The sequence below is a fragment of the Delphinus delphis genome, chromosome 4 (assembly GCF_949987515.2).
Source record: "Delphinus delphis chromosome 4, mDelDel1.2, whole genome shotgun sequence".
Classification (NCBI taxonomy): domain Eukaryota; kingdom Metazoa; phylum Chordata; class Mammalia; order Artiodactyla; family Delphinidae; genus Delphinus; species Delphinus delphis.
Window position 1 is genome coordinate 45,808,475 of NC_082686.1, and position 24,682 is coordinate 45,833,156.

At 38.6% G+C, this 24,682-nt stretch overlaps 1 protein-coding gene across 1 annotated transcript in view; it reads right to left on the reverse strand.

Moving 5' to 3' along the window:
* Positions 1–24,682, reverse strand: part of GABRR3 (gamma-aminobutyric acid type A receptor subunit rho3) — a 93,071-nt gene that overhangs the window by 49,350 nt on the left and 19,039 nt on the right. Inside the window, 1 exon segment of the mRNA XM_060010123.1 lies at positions 3,738–3,841. Within this exon segment, the coding sequence (XP_059866106.1) occupies positions 3,738–3,841 (104 nt within the window).

Below are 24,682 nucleotides of genomic sequence, written 5' to 3' on the forward strand. Positions count from 1 at the left end.
GGAGGGGACTAGTGCCTGTGTTCCGGTGGATGAGGCTGTGGATAAGTGGATAAGTGGATCCACCAGTGCCTGTGTTCTGGTGGATAAGTCTTTCTGGTGGGCAGGTCCACATCTGGTGGTGTGTTTTGGGGTGTCTGTGGCCTTATTGTGATTTTAGGCAGCCTCTCTGCTAATGGGTGGCATTGTGTTCCTGTCTTGCTAGTTGTTTGGCATAGGGTGTCCAGCACTGTAGCTTGCTGGTCGTTGAATGGAGCTGGGTCTTGGCGTTGAGATGGAGATCTCTGGGAGAGCTTTCACTGTTTGATATTACGTGGAGCTGGGAGGTCTCTGGTGGACCAATGTCGTGAACTTGGCTCTCCCACCTCAGAGGCACAGGCCTGATTCCTGGCTGGAGCACCAAGACCCTGACATCCACACAGCTCAGAATAAAAGGGAGAAAAAAAGAAAGAAAGAAAGAAAAAAAGAAAACAAATTATTAAAATAAAATATAATTATTGAAAATTTAAAAATTTAAATAACAAAAAAAGAAGGAAAGAAAGAAGGGAGCAAACACACCAAAAAAGGAATCCACCAATGATAACAAGTGCTAAAATCTATACTAAAACAAACAAACAAACAATAAACGGACAGACAGAACCCTAGGGCAAATGGTAAAAGCAAAGCTATACAGACAAATCACAAACAGAAGCATACACATACACACTCAGAAAAAGAGAAAAGAGGAACAAATATGTATATATCGTTGCTCCCAAAGTCCACCACCTCATTTTAGGATGATTTGTTGTCTTTTCAGGTATTCCACGGATGCGGGGTACATCAAGTTGATTGTGGAGATTTAATCCACTGCTCCTGAGGCTGCTGGGAGAGAGTTCCCTTTCTCTTCTTTGTTTGCACAGCTCCCGGGGTTCAGCTCTGGATTTGGCCCCACCTGTGCGTGTAGGTCGCCTGAGGGCGTCTGTTCTTCACTCAGACAGGATGGGGTTAAAGGAGAAGCTGACTCAGGGGCTCTGGCTCACTCAGGCTGGGAGGAGGGAGGGGTACGGAGTGCAGGGCGAGCCTGCAGTGGCAGAGGCCGGCGTGACGTTGCACCAGCCTGAGGTGTGCTGTGCGTTCTCCCGGGGAAATTGTCCCTGGATCACGGGACCCTGGCTGTGGCGGGCTGCACAGGCTCCCAGGAGGGAAATGCGGATAGTGACCTGTGCTCGCACACAGGATTCTTGGTGGCTGCAGCAGCAGCAGCCATGAAGTCTCATGCCCGTCTCTGGGGTCCGCGATGATAGCCACGGCTCGCGCCCATCTCTGGAGCTCGTTTAGGCGGCACTCTTAATCCCCTCTCCTCGCGCACCGTGAAACAAAGAGGCTAGAAAAAGTCTCTTGCCTCTTAGGCAATTCCAGATCTTTTCCCCGGACTCCCTCCCAGCTAGCCGTGGTGCACTAACCCCTTCAGGCTGTGTTCACGCCGCCAACCCCAGTCCTCTCCTTGCACCTCCGAAGCCCGAGCCTCAGCTCCCAGCGCCCACCCACCCCGGCGGGTGAGCAGACAAGCCTCTCGGGCTGGTGAGTGCTGGTCAGCACCGATCCTCTGTGCAGGAATCTCCCCGCTTTGCCCTCCGCACCCCTGTTGCTGTGCTCTCCTCCATGGCTCCAAAGCTCCCCCCCTCCGCCCCCCCGCAGTCTCCGCCCACGAAGGGGCTTCCTAGTGTGTGGAAACCTTTCCTCCTTCACAGCTCCCTCCCACTGGTGCAGGTCCTGTCCCTATTCTTTGTCTCGGTTTTTTCTTTTGCCCTACCCAGGTACCTGGGGGGTTTCTTGCCTTTCGGGAGGTCTGAGGTCTTCTGCCAGCGTTCAGTAGATGTTCTGTAGGAGTTGTTCCACGTGTAGATGTGTTTCTGATGTATTTGTGGGGAGGAAGGTGATCTCCGCGTCTTACTCTTCCACCATCTTGAAGCTCCTCTCATGACTACTTTTGATGACTACTAAACTTTTAAGCTCATAATGAAATATTGATAGCTGATGAAGGGTAGGCAAGACAGCAAGTGGGTATTTCTTGTAACAATACTTTGAGCTGAAGGAATGAAGCACTAAAGTAGAATTTCATCCACCTGTCAGGCAGGCAGTGGAGCTATTCTGGGGGACATATGTTTTTCACGAATGTCTGGCAGGTCATATGCGTCCTCACCATCACTTAATCATATCAGCGTGCCCTGCAGAAATGACACACTGTAGAAACACTGTAGAAATGACACAAATCCATCTGACCTCTTCATTGAATCATCTTTGCTAGAACAACTATCCATATCAACATTAACATTAAGGGAGGAGTAAACGCAGTTTAAAATTTGTTAGTTATGAATTTTAAGTCTGCATAAAAATAAAAATAAGGCAATGGCCTAGGATACAAAGAGTTGGCTCACAGAAGGTCTTGGGGTTTCAATTCAATCACAGTAAGACATCTGTCTCTGTTGTTGCTGAATCTGCTCCTTATCCCTTTAGTGCTTTCTTTGCAAACCCAGTAAGCTTCTCAAGAAAAGAGCGGAAAACCACATCTGTCAAAATTAGAAAGTGGTAACTACCAGGAAACAAAATAATCACAGGGTCACTGGAGGCTTTGTAAAGGTTGAAGCTCTCCCTCACATAAATTGCCTCCTGTTCACTCTCCTTCCATTCTGATGACGTCAGCCAGTTTCTATTCCTTTGGCAGGGAGCCAAAGGGAACACTTGGATAGCAGGGCTGTGTCCTCAATATTCATCTTGGGATATGCAGCTATTTTGCTTACAAAGAGAAAACACAAGGTAAGTGGAGGTCTTATTTATATTGGATCAAGAACATCTGACAACAACAATAACGAATTCCAAGCCTCCACAGATTTCCCCCTGTGTCCGCATGATGCCAAGTAGGCAAAATATCCTGAGTGGGAAATTGTAGAGTCATAGAATGTTGATATGCAAAGATCTTTGGAGATCATTTAGATTACCTACATCCTTCTCTTTTTTTGTATATGGGGAAACTAAGACTGGAGAGAGTAAGCACACAATTCATTTGCTTTTTTTTTTTAACATCTTTTTGAAGTATAATTTCTTTACATTGTTGTGTTAGTTGCTGCTGTATAACAAAGTGAATCAGCTATATGTATACATATAACCCCTTATCCCCTCCCTCTTGCGTCTCCCTGCCACCCTCCCTATCCCACCCCTCCAGGTGGTCACAAAGCAGCGAGCTGATCTTCCTGTGCTATGTGGCTGCTTCCCACTAGCTATCCTTTGGTGCATTGGAAATGCAATATAACATGGCCATGTCAAGAGCAGCCACTAGGAGGCATTTGCTATCCCTCCAAAAAACCTTGCTCTCACTCATAAATGGTGTTTTCTCTTCCGTTTCACAGAATTACCAGAGCCCCGATAGAGCATCTTTCCAACCCACTGCCCTCTTACATTCCACTCCCACTTCATTCCTGAATTACAGAATCAACAGTGATGGGAGCGGGGGACTCCACGTTAGTGGAAAGTGGGTGACAGGAATGCAATCTTCATCATAGTGTAATAATACAATATAACCACGAGATGGCAGCACAGACTACACAATATTGTTTAAGCATTCTCTTCCTTATGAAATGAAAACCACAAACTAAATGATTAGCACTTATATTCTGCAAAAGTAAATGAAAAGATTAATAATATAATGGCAAGATTCAGGCAAAAAGAAACTCCCTTTTATTCAGGAAAACGCAATTATTTACCTTGCGTGAAGACTGAACACTGAGCATATTTTAAAGCATCTTTTATAGATATAAGAACAGCATTTCGTTTTATCTCTGGGAACGCTAGGCTATAGAGGTGAACACTGGAAAAAGAAACTTTCCAGAGAAAGACAAATATCATATGATATCACTTATATGTGGAATCTAAAAAGGTGATACAAATGAACTTACTTACAAAACAGACTCACAGACATAGAAAACAGACCAAAGGGAAAGGGGGGGGGGGTGTAAATTAGGAGTTTGGGATTAGCAGGTACAAACTACTATTTATAAAATAGATAAACAACAAGGTCTTACCATATAGTAAAGGGAACTATCTTCAATATTTTGTAATAAACTATAATGGAAAATAATATGAAAAAAAAAGCCTATATATAGGCTGAATCACTTTGCTGTACACCAGAAAGTAACACAACATTGTAAATCAACTATACTTCAATAAAAATGAGACTTTCCATCAAAATAAAGTGCGTGTCATGAGTAATGTATTGAAAGGACATGGGATAAGGAGCTAGGAGACAGCTCTGGGTTGGGATATGGCACTTAACTGTATGATATTTAGAAAGCTTCTTAACCTCTCTGGGCTTCCATTTCCTCTTCTGTATTCATTAGGCAGATGGATTTAGATGATTTCTGAAATCCCTGAAGAGGCAATCGAATATAGTGGTTAAGAATGTGATCTTTGGCAACAGACTTCCTAGGTGCAAATCCTAATTCTTGCACTTACTAGATGTGTGAACATTGGCAATGGCTGGATATTTTTCTCTGAGTCAGCTACTTCATATGTCAATTCGGGATGACATCACTAGGACCTATCTCTTAGGATTATAGTCAGAATTGATGGGATAATACCATGTGTTTAACACAATGTCTAGTACATTGAAAATACAAAATTAACATAATTGTTAACTGCCAATCTTATTCATCTTTATTAATGTAGTCTTTGCATTTCCAACATCATGACTTTGATCAAAACTACCAGCATTCCCCTACTCTTCCAGTCTTGAAATTTTGAAGTCATCTTTGACCCCCTACCTTTTCAAGGCTTGAATGTTTTTGTTTTATTTGTTTTTTTCCTTCAGAACTTTTTTTTTTTCTTTTTAGTTCCCTTGTCTTCCCAATGCCACTAGACTGTTTTGCCACTAACATAAATAAATACCTCAATCAGCCTTCTTGCTGCAGGCTTTCTATTTTACTCTCTTCCGTTTGCTTTTGCCAGATTTCTATTAGTGATACTTCTTTTTTCTAACTTCTTTTCTCTGGTTAACATGTTTTCATATTGCCTATAGGAGAAAGCCTATTCTGTTACATTGGCCTACGTTACTACACCTTTGCAAATACTGTCATCACTGTAGCTTTATTGTAAATAAATCTTAAAATCCTCCAACTTCATTCTTCTTATTCAAAGCTGTTTTAGTTATTCTAGTTCTTTTGTTCTTCTGTATAAGTCTTACAGTCAGTTTTCTACATCTACAAAATTCTGCTAGGATTTTGATTGGTATTGCATTAAATATGTAGGTCAATTTGGTGAGAATAGACATCTTACGTTGAATCTTCCAATCACAGAGCATGGTATGTCTCTACTTAGGTCTTTTATGGCTTCTTTCAATAGTGTTTTATAGTTTTCAGCATCTTGTACATATCTTATTAGATTTAGTGCCTAAGTATTTATATTTTTGGAGTTATTATAAATGGCACTGGTTTTTAAAATTTTGGCTTCCAATTATACATTGTTAATATATAGAAATATAATTAATTTTTTCCTCAATTAAGAAATTGTGGGAAAATACATAACATAAAATTGATCATCTTAATCATTTTTCAGTGAACAGTTAGGTATGTATTAAGTACATTCAAATTATTGTGCAACCATCAATACCATTCATCTCCAGAACTCTCTCCTCTTTTGTTTTTAAGACAATTTTTAAAGAGCTGTTAACAGTTCACAGCATTTAAGTTTCCTCCATATCTTTTCATGGCTTGATAGCTCATTTCCTTTTAGCACTGAATAATATTCCATTGTCTGGATGTACCACAGTTTATTTATCCATTTACCTACTATAAAAGACATCGTGGTTGCTTCCCAATTTTGGCAGTTATGAATAAAGCTGCTGTAAACATCTGTGTGCAGGTTTTTTTGTGGGCGCATAAGTTTTCAACTACACTGGGTAAAAACCAAGGAGTGTAATTGCTGGATCATATGGTAAGAATCTGTTTAGTTTTGTAAGAGACCACCAAACTGTCTTCAAACGTGGCTGTACCATTTCATATTCCCACCAGCAATGAATGACAGTTTCTGTTGCTCCACATCCTTTTCAGCATTTGGTATTGTCACTGTTCCAGATTTTGGCCATTCTAGTAGATGTGTAGTGGTGTCTCATTTTAATTTGCATTTCCCTGAAGACATATGATGTGGAGCATCTTTTTATATGCTTATTTGCCATCTGTATAACTTCTTTGGTGAGGTGTCCGTTAAGGTCTTTGTCCCATTTTAAAATTGGGTTGTTTGTTTTCTTTTTTTATTTGTTTGTTTGTTTTCTTATTATTGAGTTTTAAGAGTTCTTTGTATAGTTTGGACAATAGTCTTTTACCAGATGTGTCTAGCAAATATTTTTTCCCATATTGTAGTTTGTATTATTCTCTTGACATTGTCTTTTTTTTCAATATTCAAATATTTATTATGTGCTTGATGAAAAATTAAAGAACACATTGCTTAGTGTTACCCATAATTTTTTTCACACACACTGTATTTTATTTTTACAAGAGATAAATAAACTGACACCAAGCATTGTAAATGGATGACCACAACAATAGCAACAATGACTGCAATTACCAAACATGAAACACACTCATACTATTGACATTGTCTTTTGCAGAGCAGAACTTTTTAATTTTAATGAAGTCTAGCTTGTTCTGTTTTTTGTTTTTTTTTCATGGATTATGCCTTTGGTGTGGTATCTAAAATGGCATCACCATAGCCAAGTCATCTAGGTTTTCTCCTTTGTTATTTCCTATGAGATTTATAGTTTTGCATTTTATATTTAGGTGTGTGATCCTTTTTGAGTTAATTTTTGTGAAGGGTGGAAGGTCTGTATTCTGCTCGTTTTGGATGGCATGTCCTATAAATATCTGTTAAGTCCATCTGGTCTAATGTGTCATTTAAGGCTGCTGTTTCTTTACTCACTTTCTGTCTGCATGATCAATCCATTGATGTAAGTGGGGTATTAAAGTCCTCTACCATTATTGTGTTACTGTCAATTTCTCTGTTAATATTTGCTTTTTATATTTAAGTGCTCTTATATTAAGTGCATATGTTTATTTATGTTATATCTTCTGCTTGGATCAACCCCTTTATCATTATATAAAGCAGTTCTTTCTCTTTTATTACAGACTTTGTTTTAAAGTCTATTTTGACTGATATGGGTATAGCTACCCCAGCTTTTTTTGTTTGTTTTTTTCCATTTGCATGGGTTGCCTTTTTCCATTCCTTCACTTTCAGTCTATCTGTGTCTTTAGCTCTGAAGTGACTCTTCTGTAGGCAACATATAGATGGGTCTTGATTTTTTTTTAAATCCAATTGGCTACCCTGTGTTTTTTGATTACAGAATTTACTCCATTGACATTTAAAGTAATTATTGATAAGTATGTACTTATATCCATTTTGTTATTCATTTTCTGGTTGTTTTTATGGTTCTTCTCTATTCTTTTCTTCTTCTTCTAGTCCACTCCCTCGTGGCTTGATGATTTTCTTTAATGTTACGTTTAGGTTCCTTTCATTTTATTTTTTGTGTATCTATTGTAGGTATTTAATTTATGGTTACCTTGATGTTCTTATATATATATTGACCTATAACTATATCTACTTGTTTAAAATGATAGTCATTTAAGTTCAAACACATGCAGGGATTCAGGGTCTTCCTACTCCACCATCTTGACTCTGTCTCTCAAGCCTGCTTTTTATTGTTATTTGTTAGCAGTTCTAAATGATACCAGTAATAGTATGCTCCTTCATGAAAAAAATATTTTGTTAGTCTGTTTGAAACAACTGCTGCCATTACTGTTAAGTATTACACATATGTATATAAATTTAAATTAGCATGTGTTATTAAAGAAGCATTAATAAAGAGTACATTCTGTTTAGAAGTTTATTCAGAGAACTTCCATTTAACAGTTGCTCTAGATGCATGGGAATTCAGCTATTTGTACTCATTTTAAGAATAAGCTTATATAGAGATATACCATGTTCTTGGATTGGAAGAATCAACATTGTGAAAACGACTCTACTACCCAAAGCAGTCTACACATTCAATGCAATCCCTATCAAACTACCACGGACATTTTTCACAGAACTAGAACAAAAAATTTCACAATTTGTATGGAAACACAAAAGACCTTGAATACCCAAAGCAATCTTAAGAAAGATAAATGTAGCTGGAGGAATCATGCTCCCTGACTTCAGACTATACTACAAAGCTACAGTAAACAAGACAGTATGGTACTGGCACAAAAACAGAAAGATAGATCAATGGAACAGGATAGAAAGCTCAGAGATAAACCCATGCACATATGGTCACCTTATCTTTGATAAAGGAGGCAGGAATGTACAGTGGAGAAAGGACAGCCTCTTCAATGAGTGGTGCTGGGAAAACCGGACAGGTACATGTAAAACTATGAGATTAGAACACTCCCTAACACCATACACAAAAATAAGCTCAAAATGGATTAAAGACCTAAATGTAAGGCCAGACACTATAAAACTCTTAGAAGACAACTTAGGCAGAACATTCTATGACATAAATCACAGCAAGATCCTTTTTGACCCACCTCCTAGAGAAATGGAAGTAAAAATAAACAAATGGGATCTAATGAAACTTAAAAGATTTTGCACAGCAAAGGAAACCATAAACAAGACCAAAGACAACCCTCAGAATGGGAGAAAATATTTGCAAATGAAGCAACTGACAAAGGATTCATCTCCAAAATTTACAAGCAGCTCATGCAGCTCAATAACAAAAAAACAAACAACCCAATCCAAAAATGGGCAGAAGACCCAAATAGACATTTCTCCAAAGAAGATATACAGATTGGCAACAAACACATGAAAGAATGCTCAACATCATTAATCATTAGAGAAGTGCAAATCAAAACTACAATGTGATATCATCTCACACCAGTCAGAATGGCCATCATCAAAACATCTAGAAACAATAAATGCTGGAGAGGGTGTGGAGAAAAGGGAAAACTCTTGCACTGTTGGTGGGAATATAAATTGATACAGCCACTATGGAGAACAGTATGGAGGTTCCTTAAAAAACTACAAATAGAACTACCATATGACCCAGCAATCCCACTACTGGGCATATACCCTGAGAAAACCATAATTCAAAAAGAGTCATGTACCAAAATGTTCATTGCAGCTCTATTTACAATAGCCCGGAGATGGAAACAACCTAAGTGCCCGTCATCGGATGAATGGATAAAGAAGATGTGGCACATATATACAATGGAATATTACTCAGCCATAAAAAGAAACGAAATTGAGCTATTTGTAATGAGGTGGATAGACCTAGAGTCTGTCATACAGAGTGAAGTAAGTCAGAAAGAAAAAGACAAATACCGTATGCTAACACATATATATGGAATTTAAGAAAAAAAATGTCATGAAGAACCTAGGGGTAAAGCAGGAATAAAGACGCAGACCTCCTAGAGAACGGACTTGAGGTTATGGGGAGGGGGAAGGGTGAGCTGTGACAGGGCGAGAAAGAGTCATGGGCATATACACACTAACAAACGTAGTAAGGTAGATAGCTAGTGGGAAGCAGCCACATGGCACAGGGATATTGGCTCAGTGCTTTGTGACAGCCTGGAGGGGTGGGATAGGGAGGGTGGGAGGGAGGGAGACGCAACAGGGAAGACATATGGGAACATATGTTTATGTATGACTGATTCACTTTGTTATAAAGCAGAAACTAACACACCACTGTAAAGCAATTATACCCCAATAAAGATGTTAAAAAAAAAAAAAAAAACTACAAATAGAACTACCATACGACCCATTAATCCCACTACTGGGCATATACCCTGAGAAAACCATAATTCAAAAAGAGTCATGTACCACAATGTTCATTGCAGCTCTATTTATAATAGCCAGGACATGGAAGCAACCTAAGTGTCCATCAACAGATGAATGGATAAAGAAGATGTGGTACATATATACAATGGAATATTACTCAGCCATAAAAAGAAAAGAGATTGAGTTATTTGTAGTGAGGTGGATGGACCTAGAGTCTGTCATACAGAGTGAAGTAAGTCAGAAAGAGAAAAACAAGTACCGTACGCTAACACATATATATATGGAATCTAAGAAAAAAAAAAAGGTCATGAAGAACCTAGGGGTAAGACGGGAATAAAGACACAGACCTACTAGAGAATGGACTTGAGGATATGGGGAGGGGGAAGGTTAAGCTGGGACAAAGTGAGAGAGTGGCATGGACATATATACACTACCAAACATAAAATAGATAGCTAGTGGGAAGCAGCCGCATAGAACAGGGAGATCAGCTCGTTGGTTTGTGACCACCTAGAGGGGTGAGATAGGGAGGGTTGGAGGGAGGGAGACGCAAGAGGGAAGAGACATGGGCACATATGTATATGTATAACTGACTCACTTTGTTATAAAGCAGAAACTAACACACCATTGTAAAGCAATTATACTCCAATAAAGATGTTTAAAAAAAAAGAATAAGCTTATAAAAGTTTGAAATTACTCAGATTGAAGTTTTGTCTCCAATCCCATTGGTATTACATATTCTTATATTTAAATGTTAGATTAAAAATTAATAATGAGAACACATTGACTAAAAAGACAGGGAGAATTTAAGTTATTTTAATTATATCATTGTATGGGAATCACTTGAAAATTCTATCTGTGTTTAAAATTTACAAAAATGAAATAGCATGCTAGTTGCAAGGTAGGATATTTTTGTTTGCAAAGTGTATGTTTTAGTTCTTCCATCAGCTATAGCAAAGATGTTGATGACTCTGGTTATAGGTCTATTGAATATAAGTGTAAAAAAAAGATAAAAATTTGGAAGAGCATTGGCAAATTTGTAGAAGTTGAGTCATAAGAACAGAAACTAATATTAATTATTTATTATGGTGACAGAAATGTAAATGTATATTCTTTTAAACATATAAAAATGTGGTTAAAAACATTAATCTGTTGCTTTTTCATTTTTATGCTATAATATTTTATTTTTTACTGACATAATGTGAAATTAAAGAAAATTTTTATTGCTTGTATTCTTTTCTGAACATTGTTATTATTATTTTATTTTGTGATTATTACTGAGAGTACTTCTATCATATAGAGGAGGCATTGTTAAGAAATTTTCAACTCCATCTGTCAAATAAGCTTGTTATGCCACTGACCCTGACTACCTTACAAAACAGCAATTCTAATCTATTTCTAGGTGAAAACCTAGGAATAGAAAATGATTGCACATGTCCACTGAAAGACAAATTCATAGCTAGCTTATTTACAACCAAACCCTGGAAACAACTCAAAAGTCTATCAACAGGAGAATGGATAAACTGCGGTGTTTAAGAAAACAATGGACTGCTATACAACAGAAAGTTGATTAAACTAATGGTACACAATGACATGGATGAATATAAAATACTATGTTGAGTAAAATAAGCCAGATACAAGAGTACTTCCCATATTATTTCATTTATAAAAACAGACAACAATGCTGTGATAAAAAAAATCTACATTAATAAAACATTAATGTAGTATAAAAATAATAGCTTAATTTTGCTCTTGATAAACACTATTTTCTCCTGACTCTGTTTAGTTCATACTCTTGTTTTCTTTCAGGTGTAGCTAATAGAGTCCCGTATTTCAGCAGGTGTTTTATTTATATTGGCAAGTTCTCCATTTTTGTCTATATTAGAGTATAGTATAATCAATCCATTAAATATCATTAAGCTATTACAAAATGTCTGCTAGGTACATAATTTATATAATTGGAGTAAATGGCCTCTATGCAACATTTATTACAGGTCACTAAAGCAGAAGAGAAGCCAATGTTACAGAGATTTTTTCACATGAGATTGTCATTCTCAAACCTCGGTGAGCATGAGGCCACAGGTATTGGCAGACAATAGCCAATATTTAATAATAAATTAAATGGAGTATAATCTATAAAAATATTGAATTACCAGTTTACCCCTGAAACGAATATAATAATGTAACAACTATACTTCAATAAAATAAATAAATATAATCCCTATAGGTTTTTCCCTTTCAGGTGATGTGTCTCATTTACTCCACAAAAATCACTATTTTCTGGTCTCTGTGCCAACCTGCAGATGGCATGAGCTAGATGTAAAAGTTGTTTTATGTAAAAAGTTAAACTGTCATTGTCACAAATTAACAATATCTCAATTTTGCTCACCCCAAATACCATTGCCTAACAAAAGAGCTTAGCTGCTTTACTTATAAACAACTAGAATAACTAACACAAATAGTTAAACTTAATATTTAAGGAGCCCTTTCTACCTGTGAAGTACAGCACTAAGGCTTGTTGTTTGTCCTCTCATTTGATTCTTGTAACAGTCTTATAAGTGCACATTATTTACTTTCTTTCAAAATGAGGAAATCAAGGCTTAGGTAATTTAAGTTATTGATCATAGTTTTAGAGGCAAAGCCAGTTTTGATCCCAAGTCTGTCTTTCCAAAGTCTATGCTCTTAATCAACTTCATTACTCTTTCTTTCCATGTCTAGAAGTAGACTATCACATTTTAGTGAATTCGTACCCATTGTGAACCTTGACGACATAAACATAGTTTCAATTGTTACAGCTAACTTTATGATATAGTGCAATATTGGGCATGGAACATCTCCCATCTTTATTCTTTTTGTAAAATTCTTTTGACATAAAAAAATCAATTTGATTCCTCATGAATTAGAATTTACTAATCAAACTACCTCCCAATTATTTTGTTTGAGATTGCATATAATTTATATATTAATTTGGTAAAATTAACAACTTTACTGGATTTCAAGTCTTCCTAAGACTTGAAATGATTAATTTTCATACATTAAACAAATTTTTATGCCTTTCAGTAGATTTACATTTCTGACAAATACATTAGATCGGACATATTTCTTACTAAGTTTAATCATAAATATAGATAAATACAATTATGTGAATATGTGTGTGTGTGTGTGTGTGTGTGTATATATATATATATATATATATATATATATATACACACACACACACACACATATATATTTATACACAGTTGAACCCTGAACAATGTTGGGGTTAGGAGTGATGACCTCCGCTCAGTTGAAAACCCAGTACAACATATAGTTGGCCCTCTGAATACATGGTTCCTCAGTAACAATGGTTCTGCATCCATGGATCTGACCAACAGCAGGTTATGTAGTACTGTAGAAGTTAATGCTGAAAAAAATCTGAGTATAAGTGGACCTGTGCAGTCAACCTGTGTTGTTCAAGGGTCAATGGTATTATACATCTCTTTTTGGTAGTATAAAGTTTGGTAAATTAGTAACTTCAAAATTTGTATTGTAAAACAGTACAATTTTCCAAGAGGCCCATTGATTTGTTGAAAGAAAATCCTTAATATCATGAACAGATTTGGACAAATTATCTTTAACTCTATAATTTTATAATTATAGATTTTTACAAAATTGTTGTAGCCAGAGAGACAACCCCAATGTTCTTCAAACTAAGAACATAGGAGAGGAGAGGAGCTTCAAGATGGCGGAAGAGTAAGATACAGAGATCACCTTCCTCCCCACAAATAAATCAGAAATACATCTACATGTGGAACAACTCTTACAGAACACCTACTGAACGCTGGCAGAAGACCTCAGTCCTCCCAAAAAGCAAGAAACTCCCCACGTATCTGGGTAGGGCAAAAGAAGAAATAAAAAACAGAGACAAAAGAATAGGGACAGGACCTGCATCAGTGGGAGGGAGCCGTGAAGGAGTAAAGGTTTCCACACACTAGGAAGCTCCTCCAAGGGCGGAGATTGCAGGTGGCGGAGGGGGGAGCTTCGGAGCCACGGAGGAGAGCGCAGCAACAGGGGTGGGGAGGGCAAAGCGGAGAGGTTCCCGCACAGAGGATCGGTGCCGACCAGCAATCACCAGCCCGAGAGGCTTGTCTGCTCACCTGCCGGGACAGGCGGGGCTGGGAGCTGAGGCTCGGGCTTCGGTCACATCCCAGGGAGAGGACTGGGGTTGGCTGTGTGAACACAGGCTGAAGGGGGCTAGTGAGCCACAGCTAGCCGGGAGGGAGTCCGGGAAAAAGTCTGGAGCTGCTGAAGAGGTAAGAGACTTTTTCTTGTCTCTCTGTTTCCTGGTGCGCAAGGAGAGGGGATTAAGAGCGCTACTTAAAGGAGCTCCAGAGACGGGCGCAAGCCGCGGCTATCAGCGCGAACCCCAGAGATGGGTATGAGATGCTAAGGCTGCTGCTGCCGCCACCAAGAAGCCTGTGAGCAAGCACAGGTCACTATCCACATCTCCCCTCCTGGGAGCCTGTGCAGCCCGCCACTGCCAGGGTCCCGTGATACAGGGACAACTTCCCTGGGAGAACGCACAGTGTGCCTCAGGTTGTTGCAACGTCCCGCCGGCCTCTGCCCCTGCAGGCTCACCCCACATCTGTACCCCTCCCTCCCCCCGGCCTGAGTGAGCCAGAGCCCCCGAATCAGCTGCTCCTTTAACCCCGTCCTGTCTGAGCGAAGAACAGACGCCCTCAGGTGACCTACATGCAGAGGCGGGTCCAAATCCAAAGCTGAACCCGGGAGCTGTGTGAACAAAGAAGAGAAAGGGAAATCTCTCCCAGCAGCCTCAGGAGCAGTGGATTAAATCTCCACAATCAACTTGATGTACCCCGCATCTGTGGAATACCTGAATAGACAACGAATCATCCCAAATTTAGGTGGTGGACTTTGGGAGCAACGATATATATATTTTTTCCTTTTTCTCTTTTTGTGAGTGTGTATGTGTATGCTTCTGTGTGTGATTTGGTCTGTATAGCTTTATTTTTACCATTTGTCCTATAGCTTTATTTTTACCATTTGTCTGTCCCTCTTTTTTTGGTTTGTTTGTTTGTTTTAGTATAGTTTTTAGCGCTTGTTATCATTGGTGGATTTGATTTTTGGTTTGATTGCTCTCTTTCTTTTTTTTATTACTTAAAAATACTTTTAATAATTTATTTTATTTTAATAACTTTATTTTATTTTATTTTATTCCTTCTTTCTTTCTTTTTTTCCCCTCCCCTTTATTCTGAGCCGTGTGGAAGACAGGCTTTTGGTGCTCCAGCCAGGCATCAAGGCTGTGCCTCTGAGGTGGGATAGCCAAGTTCAGGACATTGGTCCACAAGAGACCTCCCAGCTCTACATACTATCAAATGGTGAAAATCTCCAAGAGGTCTCCATCTCAACGCCAAGACCCAGCTGCACTCATCGACCAGCCAGCTACAGTGCTGGAAACCTTATGCCAAACAACTAGCAAGACAGGAACACAACCCCACCCATAAGCAGAGAGGCTGCCTAAAACCACAATAAGGCCACAGACACAACAAAACACCCCACCAGATATGGACCTGCCTACCAGAAAGATAAGATCCAGCCTCATCCACCAGAACCAGAACACAGGCACTAGTCTCCTCCACCAGGAAGCCTACACAACACACTGAACCAACCTTAGCCACTGGGGGCAGACACCAACAACAGGAACTACGAACCTGCAACCTACAAAACGGAGATCCCAAACACAGTAAGTTAAGCAAAATGAGAGGACAGAGCAAGACACAGCAGATGAAGGAGCAAGGTAAAAACCCACCAGACCAAACAAATGAAGAGGAAATAGGCAGTCTACCTGAAAAAGAATTCAGAATAATGATAGTAAAGATGATACAAAATCTTGGCAATTCAATGGAGAAAATACAAGAAACGTTTTACAAGGACTTAGAAGAATTAAACAGCAAACAAACAATGATGAACAACACAATAAATGAAATTAAAAATTCTCTAGAAGGGATTAACAGCAGAATAACTCAGGCAGAAGAACGGATAAGTGACCTGGAAGATAAAATAATGGAAACAACTACTGCAGAGAAGAATTAAAAAAAAAGAAAAGAAAAGAATTGAGGACAGTCTCAGAGAACTCTGGGACAACATTAAACACACCAACATTCAAATTATAGGGGACCCAGCAGAGGAGAAAAAGAAAGTGACTGAGAGAATATTTGAAGAGATTATAGTGGAAAACATTCCTAATATAGGAAAAGAAATAGTTAATCAAGTCCAGGAAGCACAGAGAGTTATATACAGGATAAATCCAAGGAGAAAAATGCTAAAACACATATTGATCAAACTATCAAAAATTAAAAACAAAGAAAAAATATTAAAAGCAGCAAGGGAAAAATAACAAATAACATACAAGGGAATCTCCATAAGATTAACAGCTGATCTCTCAGCAGAAACTCTGCAAGCCAGAAGGGAGTGGCAGGACATATTAACAGTGATGAAAGGGAAAAACCTACAAGTAGGATTACTCTACCAAGCAAGGATCTCATTCAGATTTGACGGAGAAATTAAAACCCTTACAGACAAGAAAAAGCTAAGAGAATTCAGCACCACCAAACCAGCTTTACAACAAATGCTAAAGGAACTTCTCTAGGCAGGAAACACAAAAGGAAGAAAAGACCTACAATAAGAATACCCCAAACAATTAAGAAAATGATAATAGGAGCATACACATTGATAATTACCTTAAATGTTAATGGATTACATGCTCCAAACAAAAGACATAGACTGGCTGAATGGATACAAAAACAAGACCTGTGTATATGCTGTCTACAGAGACCCTCTTCAGACCTAGGGACACATACAGACTGAAAGTGTGAGGATGGAAAAAGATATTCCATGTAAATGCAAATCAAAGAAAGCTGGAGTAGCAATTCTCATATCAGACAAAATAGACTTTAAAACAAAGACTATTACAAGAGACAAAAAAGGACACTACATAATGATCAAGGGATCAATCCAAGAAGAAGATATAAAAATTGTAAATATTTATGCGCCCAACATAGGAGCAGCTCAATTCATAAGGCAAATGCTAACATCCATAAAAGGGGAAATTGACAGTAACACAATCAGAGTAGGGGAATTTAACACTCCACTTTCACCAATGGACAGATCATCCAAAATGAAAATTGATAAGGAAAAACAAGCTTTACATGATACATTAAACAAGATGGACTTAATTGATATTTATAGGACATTCCATCCAAAAACAACAGAATACACTTTCTTCTCAAGTGCTTATGGAACATTCTCCAGGATAGACCATATCTTGGGTCACAAATCAAGACTTGCTAAATTTAAGATAATTGAAATCATATCAAATATCTTTTCTGACCACAATGCTATGAGAGTAGATATCAATTATAGGAAAAAATCTGTAAGAAATACAAACACATGAAGGCTAAACAACACACTACTTAATAACCAAGAGATGACTGAAGAAATCAAAGAGGAAATCAAAAAATACCTAGAAACAAATGACAATGAAAACACAATGACCCAAAACCTATAGGATGCAGCAAAAGCAGTTCTAAGAGGGAAGTTTATAGCAATACAATGCTACCTTAAGAAACAAGAAACATCGCAAATAAACAACCTAAGCTTACACGTAAAGCAATTAGAGAAAGAAGAATAAAAAAACCCAGAGGTAGCCGAAGGAAAGAAATCATAAAGATCAGACCAGAAATAAATGAGAAAGAAATGAAGGAAACTACAGCAAAGATCAATAAAACTAAAAACTCGTTCTTTGAGAAGATAAACAAAATTGAAAAACCATTAGCCAGACCCATCAAGAAAAAAATGGACAGGCTTCCCTGGTGATGCAGTGGTTGAGAGTCCGCCCGCCAATGCAGGGGACACGGGTTCGTGCCCTAGTCCGGGAAGATCCCACATGCTGCGGAGCGGCTGGACCTATGAGCCATGGCTGCTGAGCCTGCGCGTCCGGAGCCTGTGCTCTGCAACGGGAGGGGCCACAACAGTGAGAGGCCCACGTACCACAAAAAGAAGAAAAAGGAGAAGATTCAAATCAATAGAATTAGAAATGAAAAAGGAGAAGTAACAACTGACACTGCAGAAATACAAAGGATCATGAGAGATTACTACAAGCAACTCTATGCCAATAAAATGGACAACCTGGAAGAAATGGACAAATTCCTAGAAATGCACAAACTGCCAAGACTGAAGCAGGAAGAAATAGAAAATATGAACAGACCAATCACAAGCACTGAAATTGAAACTGTGATTAAAAATCTTCCAACAAACAAAAGCCCAGGATGAGATGGCTTCACAAGCTAATTCTATCAAACATTTAGAGAAGAGCTAACACCTATCCTTCTCAAGCTCTTCCAAAATATAGCAGAGGGAGGAACACTGCCAAACTCATTCTATGAGGCCACCATCACCCTGATACCAAAACCAGACAAGGATGTCACAAAGAAAGAAAACTACAGGCCAATATCACTGATGAACATAGATGCAAAAATCCTCAACAAAATACTGGCAAACAGAATCCAACAGCACATTAAAAGGATCATACACCATGATCAAGAGGGGTTTATCCCAAAATTCAAGGATTCTCTAATATATGTAAATCAATCAATGGGATACACCATATTAACAAGTTGAAGGAGAAAAAGCATCTGATCATCTCAATAGATGCAGAGAAAGCTTTCGACACAATTCAACACCCACTTATGATAAAAACCCTCCAGAAGGTAGGCATAGAGGGAACTTACCTCAACATAATACAGGCCATATATGACAAACACACAGCCAACATCATCCTCAATGGTGAAAAACTGAAACCATATCCACTAAGATGAGGAACAAGACAAGGTTGCCCACTTTCACCACTACTATTCAACATAGTTTTGGAAGTTTTAGCAACAACAATCAGAGAAGAAAAAGAAATAAAAGGAATCCAAATTAGAAAAGAAGAAGTAAAGCTGTCACTGTTTGCAGATGACATGATACTATACATGGAGGATCCTAAAGATGCTACTAGAAAACTACTAGAGCTAATCAATGCATTGGTAAAGTAGCAGGATACAAAATTAATGCACAGAAATCTCTTGTATTCCTATAAACTAGTGAAGAAAAATCTGAAAGTGAAATTAAGAGAACACTCCCATTTACCACTGCAACAAAAAGAATAAAATATCTAGGAATAAACCTACCTAAGGAGACAAAAGACCTGTATGCAGAAAATTATAAGACACTGAAAGAAATTAAAGATGATACAAATAGATGGAGAGATATACCATGTTCTTTTATTGGAAGAATCAAAATTGTGAAAATGACTACTACCCAAAGCAATCTACAGATTCAATGCAATCCCTATCAATCTACCACTGGCATTTTTCACAGAACTAGAAGAAAAAAATCTCACAATTTGTATGGAAACACAGAAGACCCCGAGTAGCCAAAGCAATCTTGAGAAAGATAAATGGAGCTGGAGGAATCAGGCTCCCTGACTTCAGATTGTACTACAAAGGTACAGTAATCAAGACAGTATGATACTGGCACAAAAACAGAAATATAGATCAATGGAACAAGATAGAAAGCCCAGAGATAAATCCATGCACATATGGTCACCTTATCTTTTATAAAGGAGGCAAGAATATACAGAGGAGAAAATACAGCCTCTTAAATAAGTGGTGCTAGGAAAACTGGACAGCTACATGTAAAAGAATGAAATTAGAACACTCCCTAACATGATACACAAAAATAAACTCAAAATGGATTAAAGACCTAAATGTAAGGCTAGATATTATAAAACTCTTAGAGGAAAACATAGGCAGAACACCTCATGACATAAATCACAGCAAGATCCTTTTTGACCCACGTCCTAGAGAAATGGAAATAAAAACAAACATAAACAAATGGGACCTAATGAAACTTAAATGCTTTTGCACAGCAAAGGAAGCCATAAGCAAGACGAAAAGACAACGCTCAGAATGGGAGAAAATATTTGCAAATGAAGCAATTGACAAAGATTAATCTCCAAAATTTACATGTAGCTCATGCAGCTCAATATGAAAAAAAAACCCAACCCAATCCAAAAATGGGCAGAAGGCCTAAATAGATATTTCTCCAAAGAAGATATACAGATTGCCAACAAACACATGAAAGAATGCTCAACATCATTAAAGAAATGCAAATCAAAACTACAATGAGACATCATCTCACGGTCCAAATGGCCATCATCAAAAATCTACAAACAATAAATGCTGGAGAGGGTGTGGAGAAAAGCAAACCCTCTTGCACTGTTGGTGGGAATGTAAATTGATACAGCCACTATGGAGAACAGTATGGAGGTTCCTTAAAAAACTACAAATAGAACTAGCATATGACCCAGCAATCCCACTACTGGGCATATACCCTGAGAAAACCATAATTGAAAAAGCGGCATGTACCACAATGTTCATTGCAGCTCTATTTATAATAGCCTGGACATGGAAGCAACCTAAGTGTCCATCAACAGATGAATGGATAAAGAAGATGTGGTACATATATACAGTGGAATATTACTCAGCCATAAAAAGAAACGAAATTAAGTTATTTGTAGTGAGGTGGATGCACCTAGAGTCTGTCATACAGAATGAAGTAAGTCAGAAAGAGGAAAACAAATACCATATGCTAACACATACATATGGAATCTAATAAATAAAAAAATGGTCATGAAAAACCTAGGGGCAAGACAGGAATAAAGACAGAGACCTACTAGAGAATGGACTTGAAGTTATGGGGAGGGGGAAGGGTAAGCTGGGACAAAGTGAGAGAGTGGTATGGACATATATACACTACCAAATGTAAAATAGATAGCTAGTGGGAAGCAGCCACATAGCACAGGGAGATCAGTTCGGTGGTTTATGACCACCTAGAGGGGTGGGACAGGGAGGGTGGGAGGGAGGGAGTCGCAAGAGGGAAGAGATATGGGGATATATGTATATGTATAATGTATAACTGATTCACTTTGTTATAAAGCAGAAACTAACACACCATTGTAAAGCAGTTATACTCCAATAAAGATGTTAAAAAAAAAGAAAGAAGAACATAGGAGAATATGAATGATATATTATTCAATTACAAATAATTTGTGAAAAATATGTGTAGCAGTAGCATTATCATATACATAAAACTTTCAATAAATTATATATAAAAATATATCTAAAACAAATATATATGTAAATATACCAAGAGAGGTACATGCATTGGTTAAAGGTGAAAGAAAAAATACCCCAAAAGTTAACTGTATTTTCCAGTGATAAGTGAGATTACAGCAATTCGTTTTCTTTTTGCTTTTCTACATTTTCAATATTTTTCTATAATTAAGCTGTAATTTTTCTACTATTAAACTGAAATTGCTTTTAGAAGAAGAAAGAAGCTATGAAAATAATAGTTGCAAATGAGTATGTTCAAAATGATATGTTGATTAACCTATAATACCCAGTAGATTGATTTATTCTACAGGGAATCTTTTGGTAGCATTGAGGGAGATTCAATATTATCTCCACAAACAGATTTGAAGATGGGAGGATATAAATACCTTTCCTTCTAAACTGCATTTCTCAAAGAAGATTAATGAGATGAATAATTGTTTTTGACATTTTTCTTCTTGAACTTTAAGAGCTCTTCTTGAAAATTTATATTTTATGGCATCTCTGCATCTTCTTATTGGGATTGGGTGAGAATTCAATGCTTTATTTTATTGCCATTATCCTTTCCATGAAAAGTGATAGAACATATCATTTTAGTACCAAGAGTTTCTCTGGAGCTGTCAAAATATCTGAAAAAAAATTGAAATGACTTAACTACCAAATGGAATAGGCAGCAATCCTGAACTGAACAGTTAAATAAACATTATGTTCAATCCTCTGAACCCTTATGGATACAAGCTATATATTTGTAGAATGAAGATTTGAATTGGTGATATTACATATAGAGTCTGTGTGCTTAACTGTTATACTCTACTAGTTAAATAAACAGCAAAGAGGAGTCATAGACTCATAGACTGTGGGCAGATATGCCTTAGAAAATCCAGTGCACTACAGATGAGAATCTTAGAACAAGGTCATAAAGTGGTTTAGGCATTGTCATTTAGTAATTTAGAGGTGGAATTGAGACTCAAAGCTTCAGAAATTTTGTTACATTTTCTTTGCCAGGATAATGAGTTATGGAACCAATGTATTTAATAGTTTGTGTCTGTAAAGGTGGAATTTATTCTAGCCTTTACTGTACTGTCACAGAATCCAGAAAATTTTCCAACAGTGAAGAATCGTAGGGTTATGGAGTTTTAAAGGTAGTCTATGCCTTTGTCTTCAACCTGGTTCTTGTTTAGATTGTTACTTCTCTGGAGATAGGCAGAAAGAAGGAGTTCACCACATCTGCCCCTAGCCATACCTCATTATTGTATTCTAGGCAGAATGTAAAATGTAGATAATCTGCTACTTTCAGTGATATGACAGCAGTGTGCTTACTCAATGACTACTGCCAATGTTACCAGCCTCTCTTTTTGTACTTTTTAAGTCTAATATTAATCTCAAACAAATTTTCTCTTTTCCTATTCCTTATGAAGTGTGCAGAAGTGCTTTCCTCTACATACCCTCCCTTTTTAAAGGAAAAAAAACCGAACAAAAGAAAAAACCAAACAACCCCCCCCCACAAAACCTCTATGTGCATTTCTGTAGAAAATACCCCAATTCTTCTATATATTTACTGTTCAAATATTATTTTTGTCAGAACTGAATTCACAAACCCTATCTTCCTCAAATTTTCTACATTGTTTCCTTCTTTTGAATTACAATGCAGGCACTTTGAGAAAATGTTTCAGGCTAGCATAGACTTGGCAGTGAAATCTTCATCTACGTTCTGCAGAGTTGGTGACTAGGATATAGAAATAAAAATTTGTGCTGGAATGACTCCCATGTGGTTGGACATGTCATAAAAGCCAGGGAACTGCGAATCCAAGTCTTATTCCCTTGCATGGTTATATACTTAGATCAGCTGTTTCTAAATGGCTAGATCCTTCTTTAGATAACCGAGGCAGGGATTTGGATGCACAGAACACATTTTATATTCAGAAATGTACACAATTTGTCACTGATAAAATGCATTGTGATGATGTGGACTTAGGTTTATCCCTCTGGGTTTCCACAGGATCTAGCCTTCTCATTTGCTTCACAGGATTATAAAATTAACAGGTACATTTGTAATTTGGGGCTCTTTTCTGCCTTACCTATCTTCATGTTAGCCATTGCCTACCAACGTGTTTCATCTTTTCTCCTCATTTGATTTGGGTGTAAACAAAATTTTAATTTTTACTATTTAAATTGAATCCAGATATTCAAAACATTAAACACTGGCTATTCTTTCCATTTTGGTGTTTTTGGAATGTTAAATTGCACGCTGACTTTGATAGTCTCACTTGTAATCTCAAAAAGGGCAGGGAAGGGGTGACGAGGGGAAGATGGCGGAAGAGTAAGATGCGGAGATCACCTTCCTCCCCACAGATACACCAGAAATACATCGACACGTGGAACAACTCCTACAGTACACCTACTGAACGTTGGCAGAAGACCTCAGACCTACCAAAAGGCAAGAAACTCCCCACGTACCTGGGTATGGCAAAAGAAAAAAGAAAAAACAAAGACAAAAGGATAGGGACGGGACCTGCACCAGTGGGAGGGAGCTGTGAAGGAGGAAAGGTTTCCACACACTAGGAAGCCCCTTCGCGGGCGGAGACTGCGGGTGGCGGAGGGGTAAAGCTTCAGAGCCGCGGAGGAGAGCGCAGCCACAGGGGTGCGGAGGGCAAAGTGGAGAGATTCCCGCACAGAAGATCAGGGCCGACCGGCACTCACCAGCCAGAGAGGCTTGTCTGCTCACCCGCCGGGGCGGGCGGGGGCTGGGAGCTAAGGCTTGGGCTTCAGTCGGAGCGCAGGGAGAGGACCGGGAGGGAGTCCGGGGAAAAGTCTAACCTGCAGAAGAAGCAAGAGACTTTTTCTTCCCTGTTTCTTTCCTGGGGTGCAAGGAGAGGGGAATTAAGAGCGTTGCTTAAAGGCACGAGGCGCCGCTAAAAGCACGGACCCCAGAGACACGCATGAGACGCTAAGACTGCTGCTGCCACCACCAAGAAGCCTGTGTGCGAGCACAGGTCACTATCCACACCCCCATTCTGGGGATCCTGTGCAGCCCGCCACAGCCAGGGTCCCGTGATCCAAGGACAACTTCCCTGGGAGAATGCACAGTGCACCTCAGGCTGGTGCAACGTCACTCCGGCCTCCGCCGCCGCAGGCTCGCCCCACACTCCGTACCCCTCCCTCCCCCCAGCCTGAGTGAGCCAGAGCCCCTGAATCAGCTGCTCCTTTAACCCCGTCCTGTCTGAGTGAAGAACAGACGCCCTCTGGCGACCGGGCGACCTACATGCAGAGGCGGGGCCAAATCCAAAGCTGAGCCCATGGGAGCTGTGAAAACAAAGAAGAGAAAGGGAAATCTCTCCCAGCAGCCTCGGAAGCAGCGGATTAAAACTCGACAATCAACTTGATGTACCCTGCATCTGTGGAATACATGAATAGACAATGAATCATCCCAAATTGAGGAGGTGGACTTTGAGAGCAAGATTTATGATTTTTTCCCCTTTTCCTCTTTTTGTGAGTGTGTATGTGGATGCTTCTGTGTGAGATTTTGTCTGTATAGTTTTGCTTCCACCATTTGTCCTAGGGTTCTAACTGTCCGTTTTTTTGTTTTAATTTATTTTTCTTAATAATTATTTTTTATTTTAATAACTTTATTATATTTT